Below are 13,946 nucleotides of genomic sequence, written 5' to 3'. Positions count from 1 at the left end.
TCACGGTTCATGGGATCAAGTCCCGTGCTGGACTCCTCTAACAACGCAGAGCCTGCTTGGGATCCTCTCTCTCCGCCCCTGCCATGCACACGTGCACACTCTCTTTCAAAATGAATAAACTTAAAAAAAAAATCGCAGTGCAGAGACCAATTTGCTCATAAATTTCCTATTTAGCATCACATTAATTCCATAGGTATTTACTGGACACCTATTATTGCGAGGCCCAGATATTCTGAAATCATTAAACATTAATTACTACAGCTTCTAGCCCAAGGTTTCCATTGTGACCTCGCTCCACCAACTCTCTTTGACCTTAGACAAGTCCTTCTCCTTTCCACCTCAGCTTCATCAGTGACAGGGCCGTGAGGATGCTCTGGCCCAAGAAGCACCACGAGGGGAACTCCCACAGCCAGCCCAGGGCCTGGCAGAGCCCCTAGCAGTATATATCCACAACAACGGACGTTCCCGAGCACTTGTTTCTCACGGGGCTAGCACTGGGACACTACCTAGTTATCCACCCCTGACCATGGCAGGGAATAACGACACTCAGGTCAATGTCGTATTATAAATTCAGAGCCTGGGAAACACAGGCACTACAAAAGCAGCTGAGAGGCTCTCATATCCAGACAGACTAAGGAAGCTCATCTGAAATAAACAATGCCATCGCTGACTTGAATGAGCCAAGCCAGGAAAGAGGAAAGAACAGGAGCAAAGCAGAGGCCTGGGTGCACAGCATCCCATAGCACCGGGCTCAGAACTGGGAGTGGTGAGGGGTAAGTTTCGTAGACAGAGGGAGGAACCCAACCACTGAAGGCCTCTCAACACCAGCCTAAGGCTCTTGACTGGACTCTGCGTGTTGAGGTGCCAGTCCCTGACAGGAGCCCTCAGAACACCTAGAGCCCAGTAGGGCAGCTTCTTCAAATACAAAGCTAAATGGCAACTGCTGTTAGGGCCACAGGAGTGAAGTGACCACATATCAACAGGATGGAAAGAAGCAGAAGAAGGACGTTTCCCTCAGAGAACTACTCAAATTCTCTTCCGTGCTTGAAAGATGAGGAAACGGGGGACTGCAGACCTGTGCCCTGCCCTGGATCACACAGCTAGGAAGTGACTGTGCCCCAAGGCTGGTGTTGCCTGTCGCACAGATGGCAGGGAGCGGGGCCCAGTTAGCAGCACACTCAAATGACCTGAAGGCTAGCCAGGACTTCACCAAACAGGCCCCGTCGGGAGAGCAGGCTGGTGCCAGTGGTCTGGGGCAGCGGCAGTGCATAGTTGCCCAGACCTTGCAAGGTCCTGCCCACAGGGCTGTGCACGCAGCCTCTACAGGCAGCCTGTCAGTCCCACACCACCATGTAGCCAGAGAACCAGGCCCTCACATCCCTGGAATCCCCACTCCAGGCTACTACTGTGGCTCCCTCTCTGCTCTACCCTCCCCAGAACTTCAAGCCAACTACCCCCACCCCCTGCGCCTCCCGGCCCCACCACAATGTGAAACACAACTCTGTCTGGTCTTTGAGGACTGTCCTCACCTCGGTGCTGGGAGGAGACAGAAGGGAAGTACCCAGAGACCACAACAGGACAGAGAAAGAGGAGTGAAAAAGACAAATGGGGGAGAGGCACGCTCAGAATTCAGGACAGAGATCACAGAGCGAGACAGATTTAGGAGACACATATTAGGAAAAGCCAACCAAGTGGGAGACTGATAGGTAGGTAGAGAGATAGACAGCTAGCTAGCTACATATACATACATATATATACATATATATATATATATATACGTATACACACACACACACACACACATATATATGTAAATAAATAGTGGAGGACTGAATACTCCTCAAAAGAAGCACTTCAGACACACGGGAAGGAATAGAGGGTCAGAGGCAAGAAGCGGCAGGAGAACCCAAAAGATGCCACCAGGCTTGGCAGTGTGGTCCACAGGCTGGTAAGGCTTCACTGTGCTCGCCTTAGTGACTTCTGACAACCTCTGAAAGGAGGAGAGGAAGGAAGGACGTGCGTTTGCTTCTCTGACACACGTCGAGCTTACACATCTGCAGCACTCTGGGAGGGAAGTAAACCGAGCAGACCTGGGCGCTGGCTGTGCTGTCGGACCACATGAGCCTTCATGCTGTGCTTGGAGGTGAAGAGTCTGTTACAGCTGGAGACCGGGCAACGGCTTTTCGGAGCACCCACGTCCTGCAGGTGTTTCTTGGAGTGAATGTAGAGGCTGCTACGAGCAGAGAACCTGGCACAGCACCCTGGAACAAAAAGAACAATAAGCAATAAACCTAAGGATTCCCAAGGAACTAGTGGTTTCCTTTCTTCCCATCAGAATCGTAAGACAGTACATGTCTATGCTCTGACCTCTGGCAAGGGACAGACACAATACCCTTTGGGGCAGCATCACAAATGTAGGGGCCAAAGCTGACTGCCCCAAGCCCACCACTTTGGCATGCAGATTATGCCAGCTGGAAACAATCAAGGCCTAAAAGACTCAAGAATAAACTGTGACATCCCTCCTCCCGACTGCCTAAAACGATGGAGGCAGATGGAGGACCTACTCCAGGAAAAAAGCTATCACCATAGATAACTACATTATGACACTAACGAGGTATGGTGGACAGGGAAGGCCTAGCAAGGCCTATTTGATCAAAGTCCTCTCTGTGTCCCATTGTCATCCATGGACCCAGTAAACATTTGTTCCCCAAACACTCACTCTTTTCATCTTCTTGTGAATTGCTTTCCTTCCCTTTGAAAATCCCAGATCCCAACCCCCCACCTCTTTCTAGCTCAGGATAACATATATACCTCATTTTGCCTGTACCTGGAATCTCACATCTGTGTGAGTTTCCCATATATATGAAATTAAATTTTATTTCCTATTAATCTGTCTCCTGTCAATTTAACTTAGTCCAGCTAGAACCACTTGGAGAGGGTAGAAAAAAATTCTTCCTCCCCAATACAAAGGAATTAAATTTGAAAGCAAACTGGATTTAAAAGGAGATATAAAATTCCCCTGCATAGAAGACACATAACCTTGGACTAGTTAACTCTGGGCCTGTTTCTTCACCCATTACACGGTGCTGCTGGGAAAAGTCAGTCAAATTAAGTGCTAAACAACCCCTTCAAAATTCAATTGCTAAAAATGTATACCAATCATCTACACTTAGCTACCACTACAAAAACCGTAACCCTAGAACATTTAAGAGTTGGAAACTACCTCAACAGATCACCAAAGCCAACTCCTCTCATTTTACCACTGAGAAACTGATGCCCAAAGGGACCCAGCAAATGACCCTAAATCGGGTGTACAAGTGGAGCCTGCAGGTGGCATCACCTTGCTGGCTGTTCGACAGCTTAGCCGGAGTCAACAAGACCACAGACCTGCGCGCACATCAGAGGGTGAACAAGACTAATTCAAAAACTCCCCCACTTTCCTCTTGCCCTGATCCCCCACTGCTGGAGCTCTTGCACCACAGGGACACAGAGAGGGCAAGCGGGGTTCTTGGCAGCTACAAGCTTGTGACCTGCAAGTACATGACCAACCAGCTGTCCTGACAAAGGGGAAAAATAAAACCAGTGCAAGTGCCATGAAGTGTTCTGGAAGCAGAAGAAAGAGCACACTTCCTGAGGCGACAGAAAAGGTCTCAAGAGGCAAGAAGCATCTGAGGTGACTGGGTCCTGACATGGAGTCAGGGCTGCACAGCAGAGCAGGAGGGGCGTGCAGGCCAAGGAGCTGCCTTCTAAGGTGTGGAGGCCACAACAGGGCAGCAGGGTGGGCAGGGCCTGGACTCTGGAGCCCAACTCTAGTCAGCCCCTACTGGCCGCGCCTCATTTCTTCTTTCCAGGTCTCCTTTTCCTTTCCTCTCAGGTGGGAATGACAACCTGCCGCACAGGGTTATAAAGACAACGTGAAAACGATTCCAAGCTACAGAGTGTTCGCGCAGTGCCCAAGAAAATGGAAAGCGCATCAATGCACTGTGGCACCGTCTTGGAATGGCGAGGTGGAAATGCTGGAGTCTGGGGCCCACGGGAGGCCTATTTCAGGAAAAGAGGCTATGAGGATAGGATGCGGCCAGATGACGAAAGGCTCTGGCTGCCTCTGAGAGGAGTTTTGAACTTATTTCATTTTCAAATGCAGCTTCAAGCCTGTTTTCAGGTCAGGCTCCTGAGAGAAAACACCAGAGAGAACAGACGCCTCCAGTCCCAGGTGCACCGTCTGTGCTTTGCTCCACACAGGGCCCAGGAGGGACGCCTCAGCCCCTTTTCCAGCTGGGACCCCTCAGCACAGACTTACAGAGGAAGATCGCAGAGCAGAGGTGCCAAAAACACTTCTTACCAAACTGCTTTGCCAAGGAAGGGGCAACCACAACAGGGATGTCTGTCACACTCTTGCCACAGTGGTTTCGATTTTTTAAAATATTTGCTAATTCGATAGGGAACCAAATACATTTCATTTTAATTTGTACATCCTTTGATGACCAGGAATATGACCATTTTTTCCATGTGTGTTAAAGGCGGTCTTTTTCTTTTAATGTTTGATAATCACCTTTTTTGTTTAAGATGATTGCATTTATTTAAGACTGTATTTTTTTAAAGTAATTTCTACATTCAACGTGGGACTCAAACTCACAACCCCAAGATCAACAGAGTCGCACACTCCACCGACTGAGCCAGCCAGGCGCCCCATGGCTGTCTTTTCGTAACTGCAACATCACCTGTTGAGATGCGTACCCATTCTTCACAAATCAAAGTCATCAGTGCTTGGCACCCCACATTTATAGCAAGTTACCCCACCGCCCCGAGGAGGGGCAGAGGCAGCCCACCAATGACAAACGTCAAGGGAATGTCCTCAGCTTGAATTCCCCGCTTACATAAGGACCACACATTCCAACCTCCACTCGGTGCACATAGTGACACACCCTACTAGACACGCCCCAACACACACACACACACACACACACACACACACACACACACACAGTCCTCATTCCACCACCTTGTCCTCCCTCAGCACACTCACTGCCGTGTGGCCCTACCCTCTCCATCTCCTCCAGTTACTACAAAAAGATGGGTGGTGGTTGTTTTTGACTTTTTGTTATGAAACAGTTCAAACAAAGCAGGAAAAATGGTCTAATCACCCAGACTTAAGAATTATCAACTCTTCTTTAAAAAAAAAAAAAGTTATCAACTCTCAGCCAACCCAAAAGAGTTCTAGGATCCTTTCCCCGAGGCTCCAGCCCTTACCTCCACTCCCTCGAGAAGCACGCTCTTTGATCAAGCACCACTAGATCTCCCCACCCACACCCGCCTCTACCAGCTCAATGCCCAGACATGCCCACAGCCCCCGAGGATACAAATACAGAAAGGCAGAAGCCACCCCTCCTCTGTAGCCAACCACCACCCCTTCCTCTTTCCCTCAGTCACCTCCAGGAGAGGGGTCGGCACAAGCCACCCCCCGCCTCACCAGAGCTCACCGCTCAGGGCACTAGAGCGGGCTCTGCCCGAGTCACTCCACTGAACCTCGACCCTCCCCCTGCGGGACCCCGCTGACCCTACCGGAGGAGCCCCTGGTTCCTCACCGCCCTGCCGCACTACCTCAGCGCCCAACCCATCTCCTTCCCCACACATCCTCCTCTACTGGCTTCAGTGCCACCAATGCTCCCACTTTCCCCATTCCTTCCTAGGACCCTCCTAGGACTCCCCTTCTACTTTCCCACCGGCAGGAGTGGCGGTCCCCAGGGTTTTGTACTAGGCCTTCTTTTTCATTTAATAGCATTTAATTTCATTTAATGGTAACAACGGCAGTAGGTGACATCTGTGGTTTTTTCTATATGCCTCCATTCAACCTGCTACCTATAGAGCCCTCTTGTAAGCACCCTGTGTGGGTTTGTGACCACTTCAAAGATGAGGAGAAGAGGCACAGTGCCCTCACGCTGCTTGTCAGAAGTTACAGAGCCACTTACGTGGCAGGCTCGAGGCTGGAGTCCAGGACGCCTGGTTCCGGCACTCAGGCCTTCAATCGCACCACACCACACCATCTCTTTTCAGAGCACACCTCTCTTCGAGCGCCACATCCACTTCTGCGGCTTAAATCATCACCACGTGCTACCTGCCTCACCCCCGGCCCACCTCCTCACTGAACCCCGAAAGCAGTGCATCCCTGCCATCGGAATGTGGAAAGCCTGTGGGCACCTAAAATGCAGCCCGTCCTCTTCCTTCAACCACCAGCCCCGCGTGCCCACCTCAAGTGAGATACGCCCATATCCACCACCCAGCACTGCTGGTGCACGAACTTCTCTCTCTGTCTCTCTCTCTCTCTCGCTCGCTCGTGCCTTCTCGCCCTTCCCACCGCTAAGCTCCAATACAGGTGCTGGCCGTCTCCCCAGGACACCGGACCCAGCCTAAGCTCAAACAATGGTCCCACCACTCCCCTGCCCCAAGCACTCAGACTGCTGCTCTGGGAGACTGCCTCGCACTGGCCTCCCTGCCTCCTCCACCGCACTCCACTCCCCCCCACCCCCCCAGCCCCTGCTGCCCCGGGCTAGCTCTGCCTCATTCTTTGGCTGACTGGGAGGCCACTCCCATGCCCCCCGTGCTCCAGGAACAGTCCGGATGACCTCTGTCCCCACAGCACCCCGCACATTATTGGCCTACCTGGTGCGCCCCAACTGGAGCTCTGATGACAGGAGGAACCGTGTCTTGATTAAACTATGTTTAATCAACACATTATCTTCGTGACATTCTAGCAATTGGTCTCAGTTTCACACCGGTCTTTATTATCCACTTTCCAGGTAAAGGAAACTGAGGCCCAGAGAAGCCGGCCTGAGATCTCCAACCAACGGGTGAGGGCCAGGATCAAGATTCACAACCACACGCTGACCCACTCTGCCATCCCGGCGCATCTGCGGTACCTACAGCAGGGCCAGCACGGACAAGCCACAGAGCTGACTTCTGGCCAACGAATCATGCCTTCGGTGTTTCAGAGAAAAAAAATTCCCAGTACGTTTTTTTAAAAAGCCAGCCTGACTACTGCTGTCCATGTGGCTACCATTTACTGAGTCCGTGACAGGTACCAGGTGCCAAAACAGGCATTTCCACACGTTCTTTCCCCTGATCCTCACAACCGCCAAATTAAACAGGTAATAACTAGAGCCACGGATCTCGTGAGTGCACTTCAGAGCCAGGAATCAACCCTGGTCTGATTCTGAAGTCGGTTCACTACACTGCTCCCAAGGTAAGACAACGAACTAAAAACCAGCCAATTAAACCCAATGCTGCAACTTGTGCTCAGCTTGTCGTTATGTAAATAAAACTTACCTTTGAACAACTTAAACTTACAACAACGTGGACGTGTGCTAGTTTAGAGCTCAAAGGAATGTGTTAAAAATCTACCTTCCACAGGACACTCGAACGGCTTTGTGCCCAGGTGGGTGATGCTATGGCCTTTCAGGTGCTCTGCTCTCGTGAAGGACTTCCCACAGCCTTCCACAGGACAGGTAAACCTCCGATCGTCATCGTGTTTCCTGGGAGAACAAAGAAACAGGAACGGTGATTATGCACGCCACCCAGAGACACCAGGCCTCAAGAGGGGATTCTTTGTTTAAAATCCCACAAATTACAAACTCTCAGCATTTAAAGAAAATGATCAGTACATTTCAGAAAATCTGAATTCACTCTAGCCCTTATGGGCAGGTTTGCAATTTAGCTACCCTGTAATTAGAAATTCTACTTTAATGACAAGGCTGACTTGAGAGTCAGACACAACAATTAGTGCTGCTTCCATCGGAACAGCTGGGTCCCAAATGTATTGACGAAGCTACTTCTGACGGTTACAGATTCTGGTAACAAACGAGGTTTCCAAGCTACAGAGGGCAAAGAGAAGCGTGCACAGAAAATCAACTGCAATCCTCAAGTCCTTGCATAAACACCACCCTTTCCTGAGTAACGTTTTTACAGTAAACCCCTCAATCCCCAGCTGTGCAAACCACTCAACCTCTCTGTGCCCCAATGCAAAACAGCGAGAAGAACATCAAGGCCAGGGTTGCTGTGAAGGTTAAATGATATCTCGTTTACGTGAAGTGCCGACCAGTACCTGCACACAGGTGAAGCCTCCGGGGTCGTCATTATCACCACGGAAAGTTTGTAATGACATAAGGAAAGGTTCTTCCACAGTGTTAACTTTTTTAAAAATATTAGCTTGTATATAAAGTACACAAATTACATTCAAAAACAAGTATACATAAAAAACCTGACACTAGGTGATCAGATTCTGAGTGGTTTTCTTCTCACAGCTCTCTGAATTTACCAAATTATCTACAACGGGCTCCTTTTCTTATAACTTAAAAAAAACGTCAACAGATACATGTCATCCACAGGCTTCTGCTGCGGACAAACAACAAATTCATTTCCCATACTGGTAACTGAACCGAAATGTAAAGAGTACCTTTTGTGCCGTAGGAGTTTAGACATGCTGGTGAAGGTCCAGCCGCAACTGTCAGAGTCGCAAATAAAAGGTCTTTCGCCTTGGAAAAGACAAAAATTACACCTCGTCACCATAAATGCAAGCTACCACAATGACAAACTGTGGGTGCAAACGATGTTGCATTCTCTAGCTCATTACCTGTATGACTTCTCAGGTGAATTTTCAGGCGACAGGCTTTGTCATATTGTTTGCTGCATCCAGGAAAGGAGCAAGAAAAGAGTTCTTGTTCCCTGAAGTGGGCTCGGTTATGGGAAAACAGAGCACTCACTGTGATGAATGTCTTCTCACAGCCTGAACAAAGAAAACACAAACGCTGCTCACTGGTGTGACAAAAATCACATAACACGGCTAACCTAGCCACCACTCCAGGACACCGTGAAGCAAACAAGGAAGAAAATGAGTCAGAAGCCCTCCAGAAAGTTACAACCATTGTTACAACCGCTGACATCTGGCTTTGTAAAGGCAGCCGATAGGCACATGCAGGCCACCTGTTGTCATCGGACTTCAATATGAAGCCACCGATCAAGGGAGCTCCAATCACAGCAATGTGCTCCCAGTTCCACAGCACAGATCTTGCTTACACTCTGTGAACTCAAGTGTCAGGGCTGCCTATGCGAGACCAAAGAAAACCCAATGAAAGAGATCAGATGCTAAGGAACAAGGATTTTGTCTGGCAGGAGTTGCACTTGGAAGGGCCACAAACCATTGTTATGTCCGAGACTTTTTCACCCCTTGGGGGTGATGCACTGTCCTACACACACCCTCTGTGTCCTCTATGCATCCTCTGTAACCGGCAGCATCCCCCCCGTCACCAGGTTTTTTTTTCCTTTTGCCTGTTTCCCCAGGGTACCCTGCTGTCAAAGGAGGCTACCAGGGTCATCTTCACTCCCCTGGCTTTTTCCTTCACCTCTATCGCCAACCCCAGTGGAGCCACCAGAAAGGAGCCTACTTCAGCAATTCACAGACTTTCCACATCGAAAGCTCTCCTTTAACAAAAAGGTTCAGTGTTCAAATGGAGTAGAAAATACTAGGTTGTAAGATGCTTCCCAGGTATCTTTGTTGCAGCTCTTCTCAGAGCCTTTAACATGCTACCATCGTGCCTGTAAACCACTAAGCAGATACACGCTGTGCATCATCACCGCATCAAAGCACTAGCCCAAGGAACCCTACTTTCCCTAGCAATGCTTAATTGGGAAGTGCTCATCTTCCTAAATGCCCTAAAATCCTCCTCCTCTTTAGCATAAATCTGCCCTCCCTCCCCACCCCCACCCATTCCCTATTTTGGGCTTGGATGTATTTTCATACACTCCAACAGGTAAATCTCTCAGCCCTTAGCAAGATTCACCCACCCTGCAATCAACAACTAAGGCCTATGATCCTCCCTCTGAAATCTTTCCTACATGGAACTCAGGCCTAGAACACTTAACGGGGCTTCACTGGTTCCTCTCCTGACCCCACCCGTCTTAAAACACCCCACTGATCATCCAACTCAAAACTTTCGGGGGGACTTCATACCCGAAAGCAAGCTACAGCCCTGATCTTCCTGGTATTATACGTGGAACGACACTCTTGGTGCATTTCACTAGGGAGCAGACTATAAGCCATCATCAGATTCACGGTATGTAACTGAGAAAGGTTCTGAAACGGTGCTCTAAACTCATATTCTCCACAAAGAGGATGCACAAGACAGTCTACAAGCATGTGGGAAGAAAACAGAAGAATCTATTAACATGTGTTTTTCATTTCACCCTTTAAAAGTCTCTATATGTGAGTGTATTTTTTACAACATGCACATTACTAGGAGAGCGCTGCACGTATATAATACATCAGTAACACGCTGGGTGTGTGCTAGGCATATAGTTGAGTTTTTGTTTTGATGAACAGGAAGTGGAAGGCCCCTCACACTCTACGGGCCCTCCCACACCCTTCCAACTTCACTCCCCACCCCACACCACCACCACAGCCCATATTCCCTGCCTTGGCTTGGCAGTGTCACTTCCCCCCCAAGTCAATTCCTTCCCAGGCGGGAATCTTCTCTTCCTCCTGGGGAGGCACATTCTTCCCCTTAGAGCACCTAAAACTGCCGATCCTGGTGGAGTTTACTCTTGTGGAGCCTGCATTCCCTCCCACTGCAGACAACGAAAGAGGAGAAAACCCTCCACTGGATTTCACCTACACTGCTGGGCCTCGGACTCTTCATCTGTGAAATGAGGATAATTTTTAGGACTTCCCCAAACTGAAGTCCAAAGGAAATAAAAGCAGAAAAGCCACCAAAAGCGCAATGCACCACACCTGTGACCATCCCCCTCAGGCCTCAGGGCCTCAGAATGTGGCATCTGGCCAGATTCATCTGTGTTCCTCCCACACTGGTGTGTGCCAGCAGAAATATCTGATAACTGACCATTTCTAACCGATGAAAGCCCAAAGAACACAAACGCCTGACTCATAAGACAAATCTCTGGGAAGATGCTTTATCACTTTCATTAACCTAAAGCACTTTAAGAGAGAGACCTGTTGCCTCCACCGCGGGGAAGGAAGGCTGTAATGATTTGTTACTACCTTGCTGTCGAAATCCCCGCAGCAATGCAGGGTTGAGATATCTAAGCGAATCACCTGGAAAGAACTGGAACACAGACACAAGAGTGCTCCGTTCCCGCCCCTCACTCTCGGCCCACGGAATTTAAATCCTGCCCAAGTGAGCAGCAGAAGGCAGGGCGACGCCGCACCCACTGTGAGCGACTGAATTTGGCCCTGGGGCCCCGGGAGCCCCCCGAAGCCCGCCCGCAGGCCCGTGGCGCGCGGTTACCGGGAAAGTCACACTTGTAGGGCCGCTCGGGCTCGAAGTGGCTGCGCTGGTGGGAGCTGAGTTTGGCGTGCGTGGGGAAGCGTTCGGAGCACACCTCGCACTTGAACAAGTTCTCCTGCTCGTGGCCCTTCATGTGCGCTTTGAGGTTGTACACTGTGGTGAACTTCTTGCCGCAGCCGCCCACGGGGCAGCCGAAGGGCCGCAGCTTGTCGTGCGACTGCAGGTGCCGCTTGAGCTTGTAAGAGGTGGTAAAGGCCCAGCCGCAGCCGTCCAGGGGACACTTGAAGGGCCGCCGGCCCTGGCTGCTGCCGTGCGTGAGCAGGTGCACCTTGAGCTGGTGCTTCTTGGCGAAGGAGAGCGCGCACTGCGGCTCCGGGCAGCGGTAGCCAGGGGCGCCAGAGCCGGGGGCCGGGGGACCGCGGCGGCCCTCCGCCGGGCTCGCGGCCTCCTCCCCCGGAGGCGCGGGCGGGCCCCGGGGCGGCTGGTCGGACGGCGGAGGCGCGGCAGCCAGCGTGAAGACGCCGTGATCGAAACGCACCAGCAGGTCCTGGCTGTTGATGGTGACGGTGCCCGCGAGGCCCGCTCCGGGCCCGGGGGCGGCGGCCGCGCCGCTGGGGCCCTGCTGGGGACGGCCGGCCGGGCTCGCGCCCGCGCTGGGCCCGACCTCCCGCCGCCCGGGCGCCTCGGCCGCGGCGCCGCGCGCCACTTCCAGCAGCACCACGAAGGAGTCGCTGCCATCCTCGGGGGGCGGGGGACTCGGCCCCGGGCCCTCCGACGCCGCCCGGGCCTCCCCGCACAGCGGCCCCGGCCCGCCATCTTCAGAGCCCCGCAGCAGCAGCAGACGGCGGCGCGCGGGGCCAGGGCTGGGCGGCGGCCCGGGGCCTCGGCGGAGCCGGCCGGGACCGCCGGCGCCGCCGCCATGTTGGGCTCCGCGCGCGGTCGGGGCGGCGAGCAGCTTCGGGAGGTCCATCTTGGGCCCAGCCGCGGCGTCGCAGCCGCCGCCTCGGAAGAAGCGCGGTCCGCCCCGCCCAGCCGTGCGCGACGCCGTGCGGCCGCCGCGGCGGATCGGCGCCAAAGCCCGGCGCGGAGCACGGCCGGAGTCCGGCCTGGAGCTGCGCGTGCGCGTGAGCCGCGGGGCGCTGCGCGAGGCCTGCCGGACTCGGGGTGGTCAGCGCGGGGCCCGCAAGGCCTGCTGGCCGCCGAGCCCCGGGGGTTTTGGCCGGCCCCGACCTCGCGAGCTGCGGTCCGGATCCCTCCGTGGGGAACGACGCTTGCCCCCGACCTAACAGTACCGGCTTTCCACTGGGTAGTGGATTAGTAATAGCAGCCAACTATCTTCACACTCACAAGGGTGAGGAAGCTGAGGCACTGACGGTTCGAGTCCCTTGCCCGAGGTCACAGCCAGGTACTGGGAGAGTCAGGGTTCCGGCACCAGGCTGGGCTAATTGGACTGGAAACCGCCCCGCTGGCTCTGGCTCCTGGCCCACAGACGTTGCGAGTAGTGCCCGCAGATCCTTTCCCCCTGGAACGGACCCCCGCCTACACTCTGCATTTCCTACTAAACTTCCTAAAGCCTTACACCTCCGCAGCCCTTACTCCATTGTTGCCTGAACTCCCCCACCCCACCCCTCAACCCGGATTCCGTCTGCTCTCCTGACCCAAACCCCTACTTCACGACTAGCTTCCTAGCAAAATAACGCTGCATCCGCCATGCCCTCCACCCAGTCTAGTCTCCATAGGGCATAGCTGTGTACTCATTTGGCACACCCCATTGCTCTTATGCCTAGCTGGTCTCCCCTGCATTTGTCACCACTGTACCCCTCACTCTACAATCCCATTGCCCCACCCCCCATCCTTATCCCAGTTCCTCCAACAGGCCAAGCCAGTTCCACCCACAGAGACTGCACATCTGGTCTCTGATTCCTCTAGGAAGACTGGCCTTCTGATCACATACACCCTCACCCAGCTTATTTTCTGCCTTCCCTCTGATTTGTGTCCCCTTATAGCTCTCAAGTGCAGTTTTTTTTTTTTTTATTTGCCCTTTTCCTGGCTAATTCATGGTCTATATCCGCCTGTAGAATGTAGACTCCTTTAGGGCAGGAACTGTGTCAGTCTCATTCAAGCTGTATGTCCAGAGGCTAACAGCGAAAATTCTCAGTTAAATGTTTATTGATGAGTGCCTTATTATTAAAAGTACTTTATTTTTTTTTTAATGTCTATTTATATTAGAGAGAGAGTGTGTGTGAGCCGGGTAGGGGCAGAGAGAGAGGGAGACACAGAATTCCAAGCAGGCTCCAGGCTCTGAGCTGTCAGCACAGAGCCTGATGCTGAGCTCATGGACCCGGAGGTCATGACCTGAGCCGAAGTTGGATACTTCACCAACTGAGCCACTCGGGCACCCCAAAAGTATTTTAAAAATAAGGTACATAAATAATATTGAAAAGAATAGGACAGGGGTGCCTGAGTGGCTCAGTTGGTAAAGCGTCGGACTTCAACTCAGGTCATGATCTCATGGTGCCTGAGTTCTAGCCCCACATCTGGCTCTGTGCTGACAGCTCAGAGCCTGGAGCCTGCATCAGATTCTGTGCCTCTGTCTCTCTGCCCCTCCCCCACTCACACTTTGTCTCTCTCTGTCTCTCAAAAATGAATAAA

At 52.3% G+C, this 13,946-nt stretch overlaps 1 protein-coding gene across 4 annotated transcripts in view; it reads right to left on the bottom strand.

Annotated features, from left to right (window-relative positions):
* Positions 1-12,308, bottom strand: part of ZXDC (ZXD family zinc finger C) — a 37,784-nt gene extending 25,476 nt beyond the window's left edge. For 2 of the 4 annotated variants that reach the window (XM_043588309.1, XM_043588310.1), the window contains exons 1-5: positions 11,295-12,308; positions 8,627-8,779; positions 8,450-8,528; positions 7,399-7,529; positions 2,091-2,261 (exon numbers count right to left, since the gene is read on the bottom strand). In XM_043588309.1, the coding sequence (XP_043444244.1) occupies positions 2,091-2,261; positions 7,399-7,529; positions 8,450-8,528; positions 8,627-8,779; positions 11,295-12,264 (1,504 nt within the window). In that variant the 5' untranslated portion in view covers positions 12,265-12,308. The remainder of the gene's footprint in view (positions 1-2,090; positions 2,262-7,398; positions 7,530-8,449; positions 8,529-8,626; positions 8,780-11,294) is intronic. The other 2 variants (XM_043588307.1, XM_043588308.1) reach the window with 1 other exon arrangement.
* Positions 12,309-13,946: the final 1,638 nt, after the last annotated feature.

Source organism: Prionailurus bengalensis, chromosome A2 (assembly GCF_016509475.1).
Source record: "Prionailurus bengalensis isolate Pbe53 chromosome A2, Fcat_Pben_1.1_paternal_pri, whole genome shotgun sequence".
Lineage (NCBI taxonomy): Eukaryota > Metazoa > Chordata > Mammalia > Carnivora > Felidae > Prionailurus > Prionailurus bengalensis.
Note: the sequence above shows the minus strand (reverse complement) of the source record. Positions and strands in the feature narration are given on the sequence as shown.